This window comes from Hyperolius riggenbachi, chromosome 4 (assembly GCF_040937935.1).
Source record: "Hyperolius riggenbachi isolate aHypRig1 chromosome 4, aHypRig1.pri, whole genome shotgun sequence".
NCBI classification, from domain to species: domain Eukaryota; kingdom Metazoa; phylum Chordata; class Amphibia; order Anura; family Hyperoliidae; genus Hyperolius; species Hyperolius riggenbachi.
In genome coordinates, this window is record NC_090649.1 from 4,930,960 (window position 1) to 4,955,005 (window position 24,046).

A 24,046-nucleotide genomic window follows, 5' to 3' on the forward strand; every position below is an offset into this window, starting at 1 on the left:
TCACCGCACGGATCTCCGCCTCTCCCCCGCCCGTCTCTGTGAAGGCAGATGAGAGGGGCGGGGGATAGGCGGTGATCAGCGGGGATTGAAGAACTTGAGGCAGAGCTTATGGCTGTAGCTCCGCCTCAATCAGGAAGCACTCCATCGACACAGGAGAGGGGATTTGGGGGGTATTAACCGCGGGATAGCGGTGGGTTAGCTGTGCATATGGGGCTTATCATTAATATAGGTTAGAAAAGAGAATTGAGACTCGCTTCAGAGTCTCTTTAAGTTCTGTTAAAGGGCAACTGAAGGACTTTTTATAAATGCACATCGCCTGGCTGTCTTGCTGATCCTCTGCCTCTAATACTTTTAGCCATAGCCCCTGAACAAGCATGCAGCAGATCAGGTGTTTCTGACATTATTGTCAGATCTGACAAGATTAGCTGCATGCTTATTTCTGGTGTTATTCAGACACTACTGCAGCCAAATAAATCAGCAGGGCAGCCATGCAACTGGTATTTTTTGAAAGGAAATAAATATGGCAGCCTCCATATTCTTCATTTCAATTCCCCTTTAACCTGCTGGGTGTTCTGATTCCCGCGGGAGGGTTTTTTTCGTCCGATTTTTTTTTTTATATCATGTAGCTAGCCTAGCGCTAGCTACATGATTCTCCCCTTGCTGCTGACTTCCTCCCACCCTTCCGATCGCTGCCGGCAATCACGCCCATAAGGAAATCCCGTTCTGAACAGGATTTCTTTTAGGGCTTCACCCGTCGCCATGTCGATGAACGGAGTGACGTCATCAATGTCATGGACGTCGTGACGTCAAAGGGACTCTCGATCCACCCCAAAGCGCAGCCTGGCGGCGATTGGCCAGGCTGCGCACGGGGTCTGCAGGGGGGGGCCCTCTTTCGCGTCGGGTAGCGCCGGATCGGCGCCGAGCAGCGGCAATCGGGTAGGACACGCAGCAACCAAAGTGCTTGCTACATGTTCTTAAAAAAAATATTCAAATCGACCCAGCGGGGCCTGAGCGGTGCCCTCTAGCGTCCAGAACGCTAGGGAGGTTAAGATGTTAGCAAGAAGTTCTGTTAGAAGTTACTGTTAGAAGTTATTTCTACGTAATTTTATATAAGAATGAATTCTGACACAGCTACCAACACAGATGAGACTACGTTTGATCTTATTCTACATAACACAACTGTTATATTCTTTTTTGAATGTACTTAGAAGATTGCTGATCGCTTGGCTATAAAGCCTTGATGAGATGGAATACTGTTATAAGGAAACACTACTTGGAACTGTTCATATTTTGTATATATGCTGTAGGATAAGCAAATACAATGTTTTACATAAAATCATATACTGAGTGCTCTGATTCATTTCAAGGTATACCATCAATCTATAATTACTGTTATAGAGGGTTCAGACCCCGCTATGCCGGATTTATAGGATAGCAACGCTTTAAGGGCTGGTCCTTTACTGAGTTGATGATCATGCAAAAAGCAAGAACCACTCAGGTTATTGACAATGGGGATGAGGTGATGGACTCCATTATAACCCTTTCCAATCCAATGTCATACTAAACCCTGACATTGGCCTTTTCTTCTGTATGTCCAATATCGTACATAGTCCAGCATAGGAACCACTGGCTGCCACAAAATTATTATTGAATTATAAAGCACCAACAAGTTCTGTGGTGCTGTACAAAGTAGGAAACAAACACGGGGTACAAAATTATTCAGACAATGGTGTGCACCAATCAGGGCCGGGCTGAGGCAAGAGAGGCTCCAGTTTTAGGGTGCAGTGTAGGAGGGGGCACAGGGCGGAGGCAGAGGTGAGAGAGGCTCCAGCCTCAGGGCGCAGTGTAGAAGGGGGCGCAGGGCCGAGGCAGAGGCGAGAGAGGCTCCAGCCTCAGGGCGCAGTGTAGAAGGGGGCACAGGGCCGAGGCAGAGGCGAGAGAGGCTCCAGCCTCATGGCGCAGTGTAGAAGGGGGCGCAGGGCCGAGGCAGAGGCGAGAGAGGCTCCAGCCTCAGGGCGCAGTGTAGAAGGGGGCGCAGGGCCGAGGCAGAGGCGAGAGAGGCTCCAGCCTCAGGGCGCAGTGTAGGAGAGGGTGCACAACTCACTCAGCTCTCATTCCCCTATTGTGTTTCTAACAGAGAGAAATAAGAAAAGGGGATACATGGCAGTGACTTCAAGCCAGATAACTAGATATTAAGGTGTTGGGGGGGGGTGGGGGTCCTGGGGCACCTCTTAGTGTAATAGCAATCAGTGTGTGACGGCGGGGTGGGAGGGATGGAGGGGCCTCTTAGTGTAATAGCAATCAGTGTGTGACGGCTGGGGTAGGAGGGATGGAGGGGCCTCTTAGTGTAATAGCAATCAGTGTGTGACGGCTGGGGTGGGAGGGATGGGGGAGGGGCCTCTTAGTGTAATAGCAATCAGTGTGTGATGGCTGGGGTGGGAGGGATGGAGGGGCCTCTTAGTGTAATAGCAATCAGTGTGTGATGGCTGGGGTGGGAGGGATGGAGGAGGGGCCTCTTAGTGTAATAGCAATCAGTGTGTGACGGTTGGGGTGGGAGGGATGGAGGAGGGGCCTCTTAGTGTAATAGCAATCAGTGTGGGATGGCTGGGGTGGGAGGGATGGAGGAGGGGCCTCTTAGTGTAATAGCAATCAGTGTGTGACGGCTGGGGTGGGAGGGATGGGAGGGGCCTCTTAGTGTAATAGCAATCAGTGTGTGACAGCTGGGGTGGGAGGGATGGGGAGGGGCCTCTTAGTGTAATAGCAATCAGTGTGTGACGGCTGGGGTGGGAGGGATGGAGGGGCCTCTTAGTGTAATAGCAATCAGTGTGTGACGGCTGGGGTGGGAGGGATGGGAGGGGCCTCTTAGTGTAATAGCAATCAGTGTGTGACGGCTGGGGTGGGAGGGATGGAGGGGCCTCTTAGTGTAATAGCAATCAGTGTGTGACGGCTGGGGTGGGAGGGATGGGAGGGGCCTCTTAGTGTACTAGCAATCAGTGTGTGATGGCTGGGGTGGGAGGGATGGAGGGGCCTCTTAGTGTAATAGCAATCAGTGTGTGACGGCTGGGGTGGGATGGAGGGAGGGGCCTCTTAGTCTAATAGCAATCAGTGTGTGACGGCTGGGGTGGGAGGGATGGTGAGGGGCCTCTTAGTGTAATAGCAATCAGTGTGTGACGGCTGGGGTGGGAGGGATGGGAGGGGCCTCTTAGTGTAATAGCAATTAGTGTGTGACGGCTGGGGTGGGAGGGATGGAGGGGCCTCTTAGTGTAATAGCAATCAGTGTGTGACGGCTGGGGTGGGAGGGATGGAGGGCCTCTTAGTGTAATAGCAATCAGTGTGTGACGGCTTGGGTGGGGGGGATGGGAGGGGCCTCTTAGTCTAATAGCAATCAGTGTGTGACGGCTGGGGTGGGAGGGATGGGAGGGGCCTCTTAGTGTAATAGCAATCAGTGTGTGACGGGTGGGGTGGGAGGGATGGGGAGGGGCCTCTTAGTGTAATAGCAATCAGTGTGTGATGGCTGGGGTGGGAGGGATGGGGGAGGGGCCTCTTAGTGTAATAGCAATCAGTGTGTGACGGCTGGGGTGGGAGGGAAGGGGGAGGGGCCTCTTAGTGTAATAGCAATCAGTGTGTGACGGGTGGGGTGGGAGGGATGGAGGGGTGCACATTGGTGTCTCAGCCTTGGGTGCTGGAGGACCTTGTTCTGGCTCTGGCATCAATATACAAGTTACAGATAGTTGGGAATTACAGTGACAAAAGTAACAGGGTGGCCAACATGGTGGCATAGTGGTTAGTGCTCTTGCCTTGCAGCGCTGGATCCCTGTTCTTATCCCGGCCAGCGCACTATCTGCAAGGAGTTTGTATGTTCTCCCCGTGTCTGCGTGGGTTACCTCTGGGCACTCCGGTTTCCTCCCACACCCCAAAACATACAGATAAGGTAATTGGCTTCCCCCTAAATTGGTCCTAGACTACGATACATGCACTACACGATACATACATGTGAGCTCCACTGAGGGACAGTCAGTGACAAGACAATATACAGTGGGTTGCAAAAGTATTCGGCCCCCTTGAAGTTTTCCACATTTTGTCACATTACTGCCACAAACATGAATCCATTTTATTGGAATTCCACATGAAAGACCAATATAAAGTGGTGTACACGTGAGAAGTGGAACGAAAATCATACATCATTCCAAACATTTTTTACAAATAAATAACTGCAAAGTGTTTTGTGCATAATTATTCGGCCCCCTTTGATCTGAGTGCAGTCAGTTGCCTATAGACATTGCCTGATGAGTGCTAATGACTAAATAGAGTGCTCCTGTGTGTAATCTAATGTCAGTACAAATACAGCTGCTCTGTGAGGGCCTCAGAGGTTGTCTAAGAGAATATTGGGAGCAACAACACTGTGAAGTCCAAAGAACACACCAGACAGGTCAGGGATAAAGTTGTTGAGAAATTTAAAGCAGGCTTAGGCTACAAAAATATTTCCAAAACCTTGAACAACCCACGGAGCACTGTTCAATCAACCATTCAGAAATGGAAGGAGTATGGCACAACTGTAAACCTACCAAGACAAGGCCATCCACCTAAACTCACAGGCCGAACAAGGAGAGCGCTGATCAGAAATGCAGTCAAGAGGCCCATGGTGACTCTGGATGAGCTGCAGAGATCTACAGCTCAGGTGGGAGACTCTGTCCATAGGACAACTATTAGTCATGCACTGTACAAAGTTGGCCTTTATGGAAGAGTGGCAAGAAGAAAGCCATTGTTAACAGAAAAGCATAAGAAGTCCCGTTTGCAGTTTGCCACATGCCATGTGGGGGACACAGCAACCATGTGGAAGAAGGTGCTCTGGTCAGATGAGACCAAAATTGAACTTTTTGGCCAAAATGCAAAACGCTATGTGTGGCAGAAAACTAACACTGCACATCACTCTGAACACACCATCCCCACTGTCAAATATGGTGGTGGCAGCATCATGCTCGGGGGGTGCATCTCTTCAGCAGGGACAGGGAAGCTGGTCAGAGTTAATGGGAAAGATGGATGGGGCCAAATACAGCGCAAACTGGGGCGAGATTCACCTTCCAGCAGGACAATGACCCTAAACATAAAGCCAGGGCAACAATGGAATGGTTTAAAACAAAACATCTCCATGTGTTAGAATGGCCCAGACAAAGTCCAGATCTAAATCCAATCGAGAATCTGTGGCAAGATCTGAAAACTGCTGTTCACAAACGCTGTCCATCTAATCTGACTGAGCTGGAGCTGTTTTGCAAAGAAGAATGGGCAAGGATTTCAGTCTCTAGATGTGCAAAGCTGGTAGAGACATACCCTAAAAGACTGGCAGCTGTAATTGCAGCAAAAGGTGGTTCTACAAAGTATTGACTCAGGGGGCTGAATAATTACGCACACCCCACTTTGCAGTTATTTATTTGTAAAAAATGCTTGGAATCATGTATGATTTTTGATCCACTTCTCACGTGTACACCACTTTGTATTGGTCTTTCACGTGGAATTCCAATACAATTGATTCATGTTTGTGGCAGTAATGTGACAAAATGTGGGAAACTTCAAGGGGGCCGAATACTTTTGCAACCCACTGTATACTGTGTACAGTGATGCGGAAGATGTCAGCGCTGTATAAATACATAATAATAATAATAATAATAATAATACTGAATAAAACATATAGCAAACTCCAAGACACAAAAGGGTGAGAAAGCCCTGCCCTTGAAAACTTACAGTCTAAAGGAATGGTGGAGGGGAAGTGACAAGCGGTGAAGCTTACAGTCTAAAGGAATGGTGGAGGGGAAGTGACAAGCGGTGATGGCCAGAGGTCAAAATGTCCTCTTGGCCTCCTGTGTCTCTATCATGAGGAACACGCTGATCATCTGGTATTCTGGTTGCTTAGGTTCTCTTGTCGGTGCATCCAATGAACGGGTGCTGCCCTAGCCAAGCTTCATATACCCAGCCAATAGGGTCACAGGAAGAGTCACATGCATGCCGCTACTGAGATGCCAATCACACACATTGCCATGGAAACGCTGCACACTGCTAGAAGCATGCAATGCCCTCCCTGTCCCTGCCAGTCACACCTGTCCCGGAGGTGACGTCCCTCATGCTTGTCACAGCATGCCCCTCCCCCATGGGAAACCTGTACACTGCTCACACACATTGCCATGTGTAATAAGTAGTTTTAATATTTTAATCGAGTAATCTAAATATGTGATGATTTGAACTCTCTGCATAGCTAGGGCCCTGCTGTGGTGAGAAGGATAATTATCTATATTGGATGTGACGCGATTGAGATATCAAAGCTATGGATCAATTATATATGTGATATTGATAAACATGATTGAAAAGAAATCTTACATTATCTTGATTAGGGGAACAGAGATTTAGTGGAAATTCTATAGACTATAGTCCTGCTCTCAGGAATTATTTGTTTTGAGAAGCAATGGTATGTATAGGATAACCATCCACCCAGTCAGAAGCTGGTCAAACAGCTGTATCTCATTATGCCACTAATCCAAAGCAGTACAATGAAGCTGTTAGAATACTGGCTTCAACCAGTTTGACCATGTGCTTTGAGATAGATGAAATTGAAGCAGCTAGGTATGGAAGTCAGCAAATAGAAACTATAGCATTATTTGAACAAACCAATCACAGATAGCATCGTGTTATACTGTGGGTCCATCCCATTTTAGTTATACAGGGTACTGAGGCGGGAAGGGGTCACTTTTTCTTCCCTTCTTACAGCTTCACACACTCATTCACTTACATGCAGACATACAAGCTAGTACAATAGGTTTTTATTAATATACTTACAGATTACTCAGCAATTTCATTATTTTATATCTTGTAATTATGTCTAATGTAACTAAGATTTATACCTTATTGATTTATTTTTGAATATTCATGGAAGATCAATAAACTACAAATCCCATTTTTAACATTTTGGCTCGTCAGCCAGTCGTAAATGATTCATGAAAATTAACTCAGCCATAGATCACAAACTCGTTTCAAAACGGGGGAACGAGAAAGCAAGCTGGGTATTTCTGAAACTATTTTTTGCGATTGAACCTGAAGCAAGGGAGGAGACCAGACCAGAGACGAAGGATGGTCCTCCATAAGATGTGGGTGATACCAGAAGTCTGTCTGCATAAGGTGACTATGTTTTATTTCCTGTTGAATTGGTTAAAAGTTTTAAAAGTCAGATTGCGTTATCCAAAGTTATTAAAGATTATTTGTTAGTTAATAAGGGAAATAGTTACTTAGAGTTTGCTAAAATGAAAAGCATGCAAATTAGACAGTATGCAGACCTTGTCAATGGTGTTTATTTAAAGAGTCAGATATTTTTGTTCATAGAGCTGCAAGCTAAACGTGGGAAAAAATGGGTTAAATTGAAGCTTTTGATAGTGTAATTGGATCATAGGAGTAGATTTAGCATATTAGCTTCTATAAGTAAAGTAAGGGTTTTTATATTTATGCTAATTGGCCACTTGTGTACAAGAAAATGTATAGACCATGAATAAGTGACAGTTTATATAAAAAGGAAGTATATCTGTAATAGTGGTTTATTAGAAGCGCAATATTCCTGAAAGCCAGGGAAAAATAAAATGTTTCTGGTTACCAAAATGACATTTTCTTTGCAGCAGCATATATCATGTTACAGCTATTCAAGTTGGAGTGTAAAATCATTGCAGATGTCACATAAATGTATTTGTATTGCAAGCTATATATGTTATGAAAAGTTCATTCAAGTCTCAGAGTTGTTGTCATATTTTTCCATTTGAGTTTGGATAAAAAGTATAAAATATAGTCATTAATATTATAATTGATATTACATTTTTTTAATTAATTAAAATGAGCTTATTATAATTTTGCATAGGAGTATTAATCATCATAGTTTGATGATAGACATATCTGTTTCTGTATTAGAGGATTGATGAGGATATTGAGATAAGAGTTAGCATTCATAAGTAAGATGTGATTGCTTGTGTCCACAGATGACAGATATATATTGTAACAATCGATTTACACAAAAGTTGATAAAATAAGTTTTTTTAAGTTATAGGTTTAGTCAGGAGGTTATTCTTAGTGAGTTTATTGTGAAATAAAGAGATTTGGTTTAATTTTGATTAAATAAAGCTGAATTGTTGCAAATAACGATTGCATCAATTACATAAGAATTTGATCTGTAATGTATAAAATAAATTTGGTAGCTCATGACTATAGTTATTACATTTAGATGATTTTGACACTTTATAAGGTAAAAAAATATATTTTAAAAGTCAATATGTGTGTTCAGTCTGATGTGAGTGATGATTGGAAATATGATCAGATTATGATATGTATTGAATGCTCAGTCCCATAAGTGATTGGTCATGAATAAGTATATCCTTATACCTAAATATGCATTATTTTTGTATATTCTCTATTCTTCTTTACCGGAAGAGGGGTGGAAATATAAGAAAATATAATTGATGAATGGTGACAGGTGGTTTCATATCTTTTCCGGTCAGAGGTGTGAAATCAGATGTACCAGTTCAAATTATTGGTATATAAGGGACTTGGTGTTGGTGTATCAAATATCTGAAATAAAATTGTATACTCTGATCATTGCTGTAGATTATTAATACAGTAATGTATGCACTGATATTTTAGACTGTACACAATATATTCAAATTCAAGGAAATTTAAAAATTTAATGTTTGAAGGACAACAGGTTAACCACTTCCGGATTCTCGGTGCGTATATATACGCCCCTGAATTCTGAAGTTTATTCCATGGAAACGGCCGCTCGTATGAGCGGCCGTTCCATGTCAGCTCACGGAGGGTGTCTCCGTGAACACCCTGCGAGCCGATCGGCGGCTCGCAGGGTAAATGTAAACACACGGGGAAGATCTTCCCCGGTGTTTACATGTATACGGCGCTGCTGCGCAGCAGCGCCGTAGAGGAGATCGGCGATCCCCGGCCTCTGATTGGCCGGGGATCGCCGGCATCTGATAGGCTAAAGCCTATCCCATCAGGCGCAGGACGGAAATCCGTCCTGCGCCGCTCACAGGGGGAGGGAGGGAAGGGGAAGGAGGCCAGAAAGCGCTGTGGAGGGGGGCTTTGAAGAGCCCCCCCCCGCAAGCGCAAGCAGCCGGCGGCGATCAGACCCCCCCAGCAGGACATCCCCCTAGTGGGGAAAAAAGGGGGGAAGTCTGATCGGCCTGGCTGCTAGCTGATCGGTGCTGCGGGCTGGAGAGCCCACGCAGCACCGATCAGCACAAAATGTCTTGGTATAGAAGTGGTTAAAGCAAAACTCTGATAAAATGTATTGTTTGTTTATTCTATATGTGCTTATGTGATAATGTTTTTTATTTCCCCTTTTATGATTTGATGTACACATGTATTCTATCTCCTTAATTATTAAATTTTGTTTCCTGAGAAGTATGTGAAGAAAATCAGAGATGGTGGTGATTTCCTTCCTTTCTGTAAATTGATGAAAATTGAGGTACAATATTGATTGGGATATTGGATTTGAAAGTAATTCGAGTATCAGTTATTTATAGGAAAGTGGATTTCATGTTTCCTTGAGTTTATTTTGGATACTAGCAATTGGTTACATCAGTTGCAATGTATTTTAGTAAGATGAGGTCATTTTAAATAAAAATTAAAGAAAGGTTTCAAGTTAAGTTTTTAGTGACATAGAAATGTTTTAGCAGAAGCTGTTTAGGAGATGCTTTCGTCTGTTTGTATAAGAAACAGTGGCATCTATGTTAAGCGAGAGTAGGGTTAATTAAGAACAGCTGGAGTCCTGTAATCTGAAGCCATTTGCTGTCACTCAAACTGCATGAGTAAAGATACGTCAGAAGTTTTTATAAATAAGGTATTGATAATTTTTGAGATATTATTGTGTAAGAAATTTAAAGGTATCATTTAGCTTACTTGCAACTTGCACACACACACGGCAGGTAGACTAATAATGACATATCCACGTGAGATTAGCATGTTATGTAAACGCACACACACATATTAACATGCTATTACACATTTACATAAGAGAATATAACTTTGTTGTCCTCACAATAAGTTGTGTAGGAAGATGACATTGTAGGTTTAATTGAGCTTTATTTTAGGTTTGTCTAAGGTTATGAAACTTATGTTTATTAGATAAACGAGATTTATTAAAGTTCATGGTTTGTGTCCTCATCAAAGGATTGCAATTTAGACAATGTCATATGAAGTTGTTTGTTCAAAGGTGGAACAAAAGTTTAAAGTTATTTCCTTGAGATATTGATACCATATTTTTGTTTATAGAAGTATCTCTAAAAATTGATTGACGAAAAAGGTCATATGCAGAGATGGCGAAGATTACAAGGCTTTCCCATGCTAATGAGCCTATTGAGAGGAGATTCCATGCTTCCATTGATAAAGGAATGAAAGGAAGTTTACAGCCTAAAGACATTGAAGAGTTTTTTTTCCTCCTTCCTTTTTTCATGAACTGAACTGAAAATCTAACCTCTTTACACACATAATTTGACACACATGAAAAAGACATTTACATTTTTATTTTGGTGTCTTGAGTTTAATTGTTTGTTACATTTTATGTGATGTTTTCATAAAGTAATGAACAAGTTTAGGAAAAAAATATTGATAAGAACAAAAAAGGTTTTTAAGGAAAGTTTTTTTTATCCAATAGCTTATAGATCCATTCATTTTTTAAAAAAAAATAAGGTAAATTTTTGATTAATGTTTGGAAATTGATATTTTTGATAGAAAGGGGTTTCCATAATCTATCTTGTATGAAGTTATTTTGAGAGTTTGATCAAAATATTAGAAAAGAATTTTTAGATGGTGCAAAAATCATTAATTATAATTAACGGGTTGTATTAAGAAACTTTGAAATCTGATTTAAAGATAATAAGGCTTGTCAGGAAGCAAAAGGCTAGGCTAGTTAGATAGTATAATAATATGTAAATCAGATGATGTTAAGGTCTTATTATATACATAGCATCAGTATCATGTCCTTAAATGATACATTTTTATGATTTAATGTTTTTAATTTTGATTAATAATGGAAACCATATTTGATTAGGATATGTTTGAAACTTCAAACTATATATTTTATAGATATTTCCAAACAGTAATACAAACTTTTTAAGGAGGTATGACATAATTGAAGAATACAGGTATACATTAATTCATATTGATTTGGGATGGATAAATAAGTGATATGAATTCCACCAAGATGAATGAAGAATATTTTAATGATATTAGTAGTAGTGTTGGGCGAACATCTAGATGTTCGGGTTCGGGCCGAACAGGCCGAACATGGCCGCGATGTTCGGGTGTTCGACCCGAACTCCGAACATAATGGAAGTCAATGGGGACCCGAACTTTTGTGCTTTGTAAAGCCTCCTTATATGCTACATACCCCAAATTTACAGGGTATGTGCACCTTGGGAGTGGGTACAAGAGGAAAAAAAAATTTAGCAAAAAGAGCTTATAGTTTTTGAGAAAATCGATTTTAAAGTTTCAAAGGGAAAACTGTCTTTTAAATGCGGGAAATGTCTGTTTTCTTTGCACAGGTAACATGCTTTTTGTCGGCATGCAGTCATAAATGTAATACATATAAGAGGTTCCAGGAAAAGGGACCGGTAATGCTAACCCAGCAGCAGCACACGTGATGGAACAGGAGGAGGGTGGCGCAGGAGGAGAAGGCCACGCTTTGAGACACAACAACCCAGGCCTTGCATGAGGACAAGAAGCGTGCGGATAGCATGCTTTGTACCACCATGCAGTCATAAATGTAATAAAGATAAGTGGTTCAATAAACAGGGACCACGCGGCAACGCTAACCCAGCAGCAGCACACGTGATGGAACAGGAGGAGGCGCAGGAGGAGAAGGCCACGCTTTGTGAGACACAACAACCCAGGCCTTGCATGAGGACAAAAAGCGTGCGGATAGCATGCTTTGTACCGCCATGTAGTCATAAATGTAATAAAGATAAGAGGTTCAATAAACAGGGACCACGCGGCAACGCTAACCCAGCAGCAGCAGCAGCAGCAGCACACGTGATGGAACAGGAGGAGGCGCAGGAGGAGAAGGCCACGCTTTGTGAGACACAACAACCCAGGCCTTGCATGAGGACAAAAAGCGTGTGGATAGCATGCTTTGTACCGCCATGTAGTCATAAATGTAATAAAGATAAGAGGTTCAATAAACAGTGACCACGCGGCAACGGTAACCCAGCAGCAGCAGCAGCACACGTGATGGAACAGGAGGAGGCGCAGGAGGAGAAGGCCACGCTTTGTGAGACACAACAACCCAGGCCTTGCATGAGGACAAAAAGCGTGCGGATAGCATGCTTTGTACCGCCATGTAGTCATAAATGTAATAAAGATAAGAGGTTCAATAAACAGGGACCACGCGGCAACGGTAACCCAGCAGCAGCAGCAGCAGCAGCAGCACACGTGATGGAACAGGAGGAGGCGCAGGAGGAGAAGGCCACGCTTTGTGAGACACAACAACCCAGGCCTTGCATGAGGACAAAAAGCGTGCGGATAGCATGCTTTGTACCGCCATGTAGTCATAAATGTAATAAAGATAAGAGGTTCAATAAACAGGGACCACGCGGCAACGGTAACCCAGCAGCAGCAGCAGCAGCAGCAGCACACGTGATGGAACAGGAGGAGGCGCAGGAGGAGAAGGCCACGCTTTGTGAGACACAACAACCCAGGCCTTGCATGAGGACAAAAAGCGTGCGGATAGCATGCTTTGTACCGCCATGTAGTCATAAATGTAATAAAGATAAGAGGTTCAATAAACAGGGACCACGCGGCAACGGTAACCCAGCAGCAGCAGCAGCAGCACACGTGATGGAACAGGAGGAGGCGCAGGAGGAGAAGGCCACGCTTTGTGAGACACAACAACCCAGGCCTTGCATGAGGACAAAAAGCGTGCGGATAGCATGCTTTGTACCGCCATGTAGTCATAAATGTAATAAAGATAAGAGGTTCAATAAACAGGGACCACGCGGCAACGGTAACCCAGCAGCAGCAGCAGCACACGTGATGGAACAGGAGGAGGCGCAGGAGGAGAAGGCCACGCTTTGTGAGACACAACAACCCAGGCCTTGCATGAGGACAAAAAGCGTGCGGATATAGCAGCAATGCTTTTTGCCGCCATGCAGTCATAAATGTAATACAGATGAGAGGTTCAATAAACAGGGACCGGAAACGCTAAACCATCCCAGATGTTCATCGGTCATGTTACTTGGTTGGGGTCCAGGAGTGTTGCGTAGTCGTTTCCAATCCAGGATTGATTCATTTTAATTTGAGTCAGACGGTCTGCATTTTCTGTGGAGAGGCGGATACGCCGATCTGTGATGATGCCTCCGGCAGCACTGAAACAGCGTTCCGACATAACGCTGGCTGCCGGGCAAGCCAGCACCTCTATTGCGTACATTGCCAGTTCGTGCCAGGTGTCTAGCTTCATGCCCGGTTTCAGGTCCAGCGGTGCCAGCCACAAATCCGTCTGTTCCTTTATTCCCCTCCAAATTTCCTCCCCTGTGTGCTGCTTATCCCCAAGGCAGATCAGCTTCAGCAACGCTTGCTGACGCATGCCAACAGCTGTGCTGCACTGCTTCCACGATCCTACTGCTGCTGGTGCTGGGTTAGCATTTCCGGATGAGGTACAGCTTTGAGATGCGTTGGAGGAGAAGGAGTCAGAGAGGTAGGTGCTGCTGTTGTTATCCAGCTGTTTGCGGCGTGGGCAACACCCGCGCCGTAGCAGGTGAGGAATCGCTGCCAGGCTCCACAAGGTTCACCCAGTGCGCGGTAAGGGAGATGTATCGACCCTGGCCGAACGCACTCGTCCAGGTGTCAGTGGTGAGGTGAACCTTGCAGGCAACGGCATTCTTCAAGCTTCGGGTTATTTAGCTGACCACGTGCTCATGCAACTCAGGCACTGCAGAGCGCGCAAAGTGGTAGCGGCTGGGAACCACGTAACGTGGGATGGCCACTGACATCATGCCCTTGAAGCTGTTTGTCTCCACCACTCGATATGGCAGCATTTCGCAGGCCAGAAGCTTGGCTATGCTGGCTGGCTGTTACTGCCACGGCCCGGGGGTCATTTGCTGGCAATTTCCTCTTGTGCTCAAACATCTCAGAAACAGACAACTCAACCGTAGCGCTGCACACCGAAGGGCTGTTGGTTGTTGTGTTTGATGAACACTGGGAGACCTCAAGAGCACTAGTCCGGAAAGTGACAGTGTCAGCATCGTCTGATGTTTGTGAATGTTGTGAACCACGCAATGGCTGGGCTACTGCTGCTGCTGAGGCGGGTCTGGTGGTGAGTCTGGTGAACCCAAGGGAGGCAGTGTTGCTGGTGGTACCCTGTCCTGCCGCGTTTGCCCACAGAGTGGGATGTTTGGATAGAATGTGGCGGCTCATGCTGGTGGTGGAGAGGTTGTTAATACTTTTCCCCCTGCTCAGGCGGGTCTTGCACACCTTGCAAATCGCCATGGTAACATCCTCAGTGCAGTCTTCAAAGAAAGCCCAGACTTTAACTGGCTGAGGACTCGGACCTCGTGCGTGATGTGCTGGTGCTGCTTAACCCACTGCTGGACGCTTGAGAGGTCATCCAAGTAATTATCTGGTCCTGTTCTTTTGGATCTGTGAGGGTTGTTGTCCTGGACAACATGGGCAGTATTGAGTGGGTTTTCTTGGGTGCTCCCCTGTGGCCTGTACGTGAACCGTCAGGGGAAACACCTCTTCCCTTGCCCCTCCCTCTTTCACCGGATTTCTTCCTCATTTCACTTATCCTTAAAGTACACGCTGACTGGCAGCAGTACAGTGGCAGTACAGAAATGCTATACAGTGGTGGGTGAGCGGTGTACCACTATTGTCAGCAGTGACACAGAGCACAATGCTATACAGTGGCGGGTGAGCGGTGTACTACTGTTCCCAGCAGACACAGAGTGGAAGTAAACACAATGCTATATAGTGTGGCTGAGCCGTGTACACAGAGTGGCATTAAACACAATGCTATATAGTCTGCTATATAGTCACCCCGAACAGGGTGATGTTCTGCAGAACCCGAACAGTGGCAAACACTGTTCGCCCAACACTACTGGGAGGGAACGCAGATTTTAGTACCTAAACACACGATACAACATGTTTTCCGGGGTCGGACTCTGAGGCACATACAGATGGTCCCGATCATCATCCTCATCATACAACTCTTCTCCTGAGTCTGACCCACCCACCACCTCTGCCACCCCAACATCCCCAGACACAGACCCCTCATCGTCCTCAACATTAACTTGGGATGCTGGCCTGAGCCAGACCTCCTCCTCCACATCAGGCCCCATCATCTCCTCAATGGCAGCCCTCATTAATCGCTCTGGCGACGGACTGATGGACACAACGTTCTCCTCCGGGGAGGGCTGCTGCTGACCACTGGCTGCTGGGGTGGATGTTATAGCTTGCGTGGGGCGTTGGCTGTTGCTGTTGTTGGGAGTGCTGCTCACAGCGGAGGTCTCTGGGGAACTCATGTTGAGCTCATATAGTGGTTGACGGTGAGTGGAGTATTACTGATCCCAGCAATATACACACTGACTGGCAGAGTACGCAATGCTATATAGTGTGGCTGAGCGGTGTACACAGAGTGGCAGTAAACACAATGCTATATAGTCTGGCTGAGCGAGCGGTGTACTACTGTTCCCAGCAGAATCAGAGTGGCAGTAAACAATGGTATATAGTCTGGCTGAGCGGTGTACATAGAGTGTCAGTAAACAATGGTATATAGTCTGGCTGAGCGAGCGGTGTACTACTGTTCCCAGCAGAATCAGAGTGGCAGTAAACAATGGTATATAGTCTGGCTGAGCGGTGTACATAGAGTGTCAGTAAACAATGGTATATAGTCTGGCTGAGCGAGCGGTGTACTACTGTTCCCAGCAGAATCAGAGTGGCAGTAAACAATGGTATATAGTCTGGCTGAGCGGTGTACACAGAGTGTCAGTAAACAATGGTATATAGTCTGGCTGAGCGGTGTACACACAATGCTATATAGTCTGCTATATAGTGTCAGTAAACAATGGTATATAGTCTGGCTGAGCGGTGTACACAGAGTGTCAGTAAACAATGGTATATAGTCTGGCTGAGCGAGCGGTGTACTACTGTTCCCAGCAGAATCAGAGTGGCAGTAAACAATGGTATATAGTCTGGCTGAGCGGTGTACACAGAGTGTCAGTAAACAATGGTATATAGTGTGGCTGAGTGGTGTACACAGAGTGTCAGTAAACAATGGTATATAGTCTGGCTGAGCGGTGTACACAGAGTGGCAGTAAACACAATGCTATATACTCTGGCTGAGCGAGCGGTGTACTACTGTTCCCAGCAGACACAGAACAGTAAACAGAATGCTATATAGTGTGGCTGAGCGAGCGGTGTACCACTATTCCCAGCAGACACAGAACAGTGAACAGAATGCTATATAGTGTGGCTGAGCGAGCGGTGTACCACTATTCCCAGCAGACACAGAACAGTAAACAGAATGCTATATAGTGTGGCTGAGCGAGCGGTGTACCACTATTCCAAGCAGACACAGAACAGTGAACAGAATGCTATATAGTGTGGCTGAGCGAGCGGTGTACCACTATTCCCAGCAGACACAGAGTGGCAGTAAACAGAATGCTATATAGTGTGGCTGAGCGAGGTACACAGAGTGGCAGTAAACAGAATGCTATATAGTGTGGCTGAGCGAGCGGTGTACCACTATTCCCAGCAGACACAGAACAGTGAACAGAATGCTATATAGTGTGGCTGAGCGAGCGGTGTACCACTATTCCCAGCAGACACAGAACAGTGAACAGAATGCTATATAGTGTGGATGAGCGAGCGGTGTACCACTATTCCCAGCAGACACAGAACAGTAAACAGAATGCTATATAGTGTGGCTGAGCGAGCGGTGTACCACTATTCCCAGCAGACACAGAACAGTGAACAGAATGCTATATAGTGTGGCTGAGCGAGCGGTGTACCACTATTCCCAGCAGACACAGAACAGTGAACAGAATGCTATATAGTGTGGCTGAGCGAGCGGTGTACTACTGTTCCCAGCAGACACAGAACAGTACACAGAATGCTATATAGTGTGGCTGAACGAGCGGTGTACTACTGTTCCCAGCAGACACAGAACAGTACACAGAATGCTATATAGTGTGGCTGAACGAGCGGTGTACCACTATTCCAAGCAGACACAGAACAGTGAACAGAATGCTATATAGTGTGGCTGAGCGAGCGGTGTACCACTATTCCCAGCAGACACAGAGTGGCAGTAAACAGAATGCTATATAGTGTGGCTGAGCGAGGTACACAGAGTGGCAGTAAACAGAATGCTATATAGTGTGGCTGTGCAAGCGGTGTACTACTATTCCCAGCAGACACAGAGTGGCAGTAAACAGAATGCTATATAGTGTGGCTGAGCGAGGTACACAGAGTGGCAGTAAACAGAATGCTGAGCGAGCGGTGTACTACTATTCCCAGCAGCGACACACAATGACTGGGGGGGACCCTGGCTAGCGTGGCTGGAGCGCGAACTACCCTGCCTGCCTACCCAAAGCTAAACCCACAGACAAATGGCGGAGATATGACGTGGTTCGGGTATTTATTTACCCGAACCACGTGACAGTTCGGCCAATCAGAGCGCGTTCGGGTCCGAACCACGTGACCCGTTCGGCCAATCACAGCGCTAGCCGAACGTTCGGGGAACGTTCGGCCATGCGCTCTTAGTTCGGCCATATGGCCGAACGGTTTGGCCGAGCACCGTCAGGTGTTCGGCCGAACGGTTTGGCCGAGCACCGTCAGGTGTTCGGCCGAACTCGAACATCACCCGAACAGGGTGATGTTCTGCAGAACCCGAACAGTGGCGAACACTGTTCGCCCAACACTAATTAGTAGTTGGAAGGCAATACATTTGATTATTATGTAACATTATTAGGTAATCCAGTTAATTATGTACATTATTATGATTGTTTTATCAAAAAGGGTTTTATGATCATTTTAAAATGGAAGAAAACGTAATGAAATTCAAAGTTTAGATTTGTCATCATGCTTGCATGTTTAGTTTAAGGGTATTAGTTTAATTTTATGAAGAATCTACCATTCTTGTCAAAGGTAAAATTTCCTATACAACAAGATGTGAAAGGGTTAACACACACTGATTCAATTACATATGAAAGTACAAAAGAAGTTGCTGTTAAAGTTAAGTCCAGCAAGGCAGAGGTTAAGAGTTTCTTTTTCCCTCTTAGAGTTCATTCACAAGGGATGTATGAAGAGCATATAAATGCAATTAGTTTAAATAAAAGTTATTAATTTGTCTAAAAATTTAGAGGTAGCAAAATTTGAAGGTAATTATTAATGAAAGATAACAGAATATGATTGTTATATTTTGATTAAATTTTTGATAATGATTAAAATATACTAAATGTATTTATAGAAGTGAAAGTAATTTTAATATATGATTTAAGTTCTATAAAGGGGGAAATGTAATAAGTAGTTTTAATATTTTAATCGAGTAATCTAAATATGTGATGATTTGAACTCTCTGCATAGCTAGGGCCCTGCTGTGGTGAGAAGGATAATTATCTATATTGGATGTGACGCGATTGAGATATCAAAGCTATGGATCAATTATATATGTGATATTGATAAACATGATTGAAAAGAAATCTTACATTATCTTGATTAGGGGAACAGGGATTTAGTGGAAATTCTATAGACTATAGTCCTGCTCTCAGGAATTCTTTGTTTTGAGAAGCAATGGTATGTATAGGATAACCATCCACCCAGTCAGAAGCTGGTCAAACAGCTGTATCTCATTATGCCACGAATCCAAAGCAGTACAATGAAGCTGTTAGAATACTGGCTTCAACCAGTTTGACCATGTGCTTTGAGATAGATGAAATTGAAGCAGCTAGGTATGGAAGTCAGCAAATAGAAACTATAGCATTATTTGAACAAACCAATCACAGATAGCATCGTGTTATACTGTGGGTCCATCCCATTTTAGTTATACAGGGTACTGAGGCGGGAAGGGGTCACTTTTTCTTCCCTTCTTACAGCTTCACACACTCATTCACTTACATGCAGACATACAAGCTAGTACAATAGGTTTTTATTAATATACTTACAGATTACTCAGCAATTTCATTATTTTATATCTTGTAATTATTTCTAATGTAACTAAGATTTATACCTTATTGATTTATTTTTGAATATTCATGGAAGATCAATAATGCTAAATAAACAACCACATTTTTTTAAATGATTTACTCTGGTCTCTGAAAGACTTTGTTCTGAAACTACAAATCCCATTTTTAACACCATGGAAACGCTGCACACTGCTAGAAGCATGCAATGTCCACCTGTCCCTGCCAGTCACGCCTGTCCCGGAGGTGACGTCCCTCATGCTTGTCACAGCATGCCCCTCCCCCATGGGAAACCTGTACACTGCTCACACACATTGCCATGGAAACACTGCACACTGCTAGAAGCATGCATTGTCCCCCTGTCCCTGCCAGTCACGCCTGTCCCGCAGGTGACGTCCCTCATGCTTGTCACAGCATGCCCCTCCCCCATGGGAAACCTGTACACTGCTCACACACATTGTCATGGAAACGCTGCACACTGCTAGAAGCATGCGATGTCCTCCTGTCCCTGCCAGTCACGCCTGTCCCGGAGGTGATGTCCCTCATGCTTGTCACAGCACCCCCCTCCCCCATGGAAACGCTGCACACTGCTAGAAGCATGCAATGTCCTCCTGTCCCTGCCAGTCACGCTTGTCCCGGAGGTGACGTCCCTCATGCTTGTCACAGCATGCCCCTCCCCCATGGGAATCCTGTACACTGCTCACACACATTGTCATGGAAACGCTGCACACTGCTAGAAGCATGCAATGTTCCCTGTGCCTGCCAGTCACACCTGTCCCGGAGGTGACGTCCCTCATGCTTGTCACAGCACCCCCCTCCCCCATGGGAATCCTGTACACTGCTCACACATTGCCATGGCAACGCTGCACACTGCTAGAAGCATGCAATGTCCCCTGTCCCTGCCAGTCACGCCTGTCCCGGAGGTGACGTCCCTCATGCTTGTCACAGCATGCCCCTCCCCCATGGGAATCCTGTACGCTGCTCACACACATTGTCATGGAAACACTGCACACTGCTAGAAGCATGCATTGTCCCCCTGTCCCTGCCAGTCACGCCTGTCCCGGAGGTGACGTCCCTCATGCTTGTCACAGCATGCCACCCCCCCATGGGAATCCTGTATGCTGCTCACACACATTGTCATGGAAACGCTGAACACTGCTAGAAGCATGCAATGTCCCCCTGTCCCTGCCAGTCACGCCTGTCCCGGAGGTGACGTCCCTCATGCTTGTCACAGCATGCCCCTCCCCCATGGGTATCCTGTACGCTGCTCACACACATTGCCATGGCAACGCTGCACACTGCTAGAAGCATGCAATGTCCCCCTGTCCCTGCCAGTCACGCCTGTCCCGGAGGTGAAGTCCCTCATGCTTGTCACAGCATGCCCCTCCCCCATGGGAAACCTGTACGCTGCTCACACACATTGTCATGGAAACGCTGCACACTGCTAGAAGCATGCAATGCCCTCCCTGTCCCTGCCAGTCATGGCTGTCCCGGAGGTGACGTCCCTCATGCTTGTCACAGCATGCCCCTCCCCCATGGGAATCCTGTACACTGCTCACACACATTGCCATGGCAACGCTGCACACTGCTAGAAGCATGCAATGTCCCCCTGTCCCTGCCAGTCACGCCTGTCCCGGAGGTGATGTCCCTCATGCTTGTCGCAGCATGCCCCCCCCCCATGGGAATCCTGTACGCTGCTCACACACATTGCCATGGTAACGCTGCACTCTGCTAGAAGCATGCATTGTCCCCCTGTCCCTGCCAGTCACGCCTGTCCGGAGGTGACGTCCCTCATGCTTGTCACAGCATGCCCCTCCCTCATGGGAATCCTGTACGCTGGTCACACACCTCCTCCTGGCATGGATTTTACTCACAACAAATAAATGTGCAGTGATGGTGATGTCACGCTTGTCATGCTTAGTGTGTCAAATATGGCACCTAGGAATTAAAAAAATAAAATAAAAGTAAAAAGAAAGTTTCCCCTCACACCCAAAAACGTATTAACTTTTGTTGCTTTAGGTAAAACCTAGGAAGTACAGAGTCCATCAGTGTAAGGGCTGGTTCAGACGGACGTTTGGAGGCGTCGCGTTCGTTGGCGTTGCGTTCGTAATGCGTTCAGGCTTTCAGCAGCGTTCGCATTGTGTTCGGATGCGGTCACGTTTTTTCTTCCCCTAGGGGGACATTACCCGTCGCGGTTAACCGCCCCTGGAAGCAACATGTAGCTTCCAGGGGCTCCTTGAACGCCAGTGAAAATCGGGACCCGAACGCCGCGTTTGTGTATCCCCAGCATTAGTGTTTTCTTCTAGAATTACCTCCTCACATTCATATAATCAAGACTTCTCACATTCTTCACCCCTCCTCCAGAATTATCTTCCACAACACATCTGTCACCATCCAACCTTTGATATCTTGAAACGCTCCCTCAACACTCACTTTTACCAACAAGCACATGCTCTACCTTAGGCCATTTCCTCTTTGACATCTGACTAAGTGGTACTTCTACTACATAACCTACAAACACACTGCCTCAATGTATAGACATTGTATACTACCCCACCTCTTGTCCCCCCTATTCCTTTAGATTGTAAGCTTGCAAGGGCACGGCTCTGTCCCCTTTTTGTGTTTTGGAATTTGTTATACATTTTATTTAACACCTTACTTTTGACACTATAACTACCAATTCTGGATTGTAACAATTTGGTATTGTGTATATTGGTGTACACCATTGTCTACATTGAATGTAGCCCATGTTTGTTTCTTACTTTGTACAGCACCACAGAATAGGTTGGCACTTTAAATAAATCCTGTAGTAATAAGAATAACTAATCATGGATGCTGGTAAAATGCAGCATTGCTCACTCATGAAATCACTCCGCAGTTATTATTGCCTGATGCAATAGATCTGTATAGAACTTCATTTCTATGTCTCCTTTTCCAGACAGTGAAAATTGCCAGACATGCCAGTATGATGAATGGCCCAATGAGAAGAAGGATCGGTGTGTCCCCAAAGTGCTGGATTTCCTGTCGTACACTGGTGACATTATAGCTGTGTTCTTTTCTGTGTCCTCTGGTGGTTTTTCTCTTATAACTATGCTGATATTAGGCATTTTTATCTCACATCGAGACACGGCCATTGTGAAAGCCAACAACAGGAACCTGAGCTTCATTCTTCTGCTCTCCATCATGCTGAGCTTCCTCTGTGTTTTCTTGTTCCTCGGACGTCCTGTTGATGTGTCCTGCTTGCTACGCCAAATCTGCTTTGGAATCCTCTTTACTGTTGCAGTGTCCTGCATCCTGGGCAAAACCATCATGGTCTACATAGCATTTAAGGCCACCAAGCCTGGCAGCTTATGGAACCGATGGATTGGAGCCAATATTGCCAACTATGTGGTCCTCTTTTGTTCATTCATTCAGGTCATAATCTGTGTCATCTGGTTGTCAATCTCGCCTCCCTTCCTAGAGATGGATTTCTACTCTTCTCAGGGAAAGATCATCATTCAGTGCAATGAAGGGTCTCTTCTGGGATTTTATTCTGTCCTTGGCTACATGGGCCTTCTGGCAGCTGGGAGTTTTCTTCTGGCCTTCATGGTGAAGACATTACCAGACATCTTTAATGAGGCCAAGTACATAACATTCAGCATGCTAGTGTTCTGCAGTGTCTGGATTGCCATGATCCCAGCTTATCTGAGCACCAGAGGAAAGTACATGGTGGCTGTGGAGATATTTGCCATACTGGCCTCTAGTGGTGGGCTGTTAGGCTGCATATTTCTGCCCAAATGTTTCATTATTTACTGGAGGCCAGAACTGAACACTAAAGCATGTTTACTGGAGAGAAAAAACTGACAATATATGTCATGTTTACAGATTAAAAAGACTTAGATGTTGAGATAAGAACCTTTATAAAAAATAAATAAATAAATGAATAAAAACTGGAGAGGAGAAGGACATATTACTAGCTAAAGACCATCTGACCACTTCCCATTGCCTTAAAGGGAAGATCTGCGCAGAAATTAAAAAACAAACTGCACTAACCTGGGGCTTCTTCCAGCTCCTGGCAGCCGATCTGTGCCCTCACCGAAGCTCCTCTCCCCTGGCGAGGTCAGCTTCTTCACCGCTGGACGCCGGGAGGGAGAGGAGCTTCGGCGAGGGCACAGATCGACTGCCAGGAGCTGGAAGAAACGCCAGGTAAGTGCAGTTTGTTTTTTAATAACTGCGCGGACGCTCCCTTTAAGCCACCTATGTAATTGTGTGCACACATATATGTATATATACAGTGGGGTGTGAAAGTTTGGGCAACCTTGTTAATGGTTGTAATTGTCCTGTATAAATCGTTGGTTGTTATGATAGACAGGTAAATACATCATATAGGAGACACACACAGTGATATAAATATATCATATAGGAGACACACACAGTGATATAAATATATCCTATAGGAGACACACACAGTGATATAAATATATTATATAGGAGACACACACAGTGATATAAATATATCATACAGGAGACACACACAGTGATATAAATATATCATATCGGAGACACACACAGTGATATATATATATCATATCGGAGACACACACAGTGATATAAATATATCATATAGGAGAGACAAACACAGTGATATCTGAGAAGTGAAATGACGTTTATTGGATTTACAGAATGTGTGCAATAATTGTTTAAATAAAATTAGGCAGGTGCATAAATTTGGGCACTGTTGTCATTTTATTGATTCCAAAACCTTTAGAACGAATTATTGGAACTCAGATTGGCTTGGTAAGCTCAATGACTCCTGACCTACATACACGGGTGAATCTAATTATGAGAAAGAGTATTCAAGGGGG

At 45.2% G+C, this 24,046-nt stretch overlaps 1 protein-coding gene across 2 annotated transcripts in view; it reads left to right on the top strand.

Moving 5' to 3' along the window:
- The window catches only part of LOC137570295 (vomeronasal type-2 receptor 26-like), a 297,760-nt gene extending 274,570 nt beyond the window's left edge, over positions 1-23,190 (top strand). For both annotated transcript variants that reach the window (XM_068278928.1, XM_068278929.1), the window contains exon 3: positions 22,141-23,190. In XM_068278928.1, the coding sequence (XP_068135029.1) occupies positions 22,141-23,045 (905 nt within the window). In that variant the 3' untranslated portion in view covers positions 23,046-23,190. The remainder of the gene's footprint in view (positions 1-22,140) is intronic.
- The last annotated feature ends 856 nt before the right edge of the window (positions 23,191-24,046 follow it).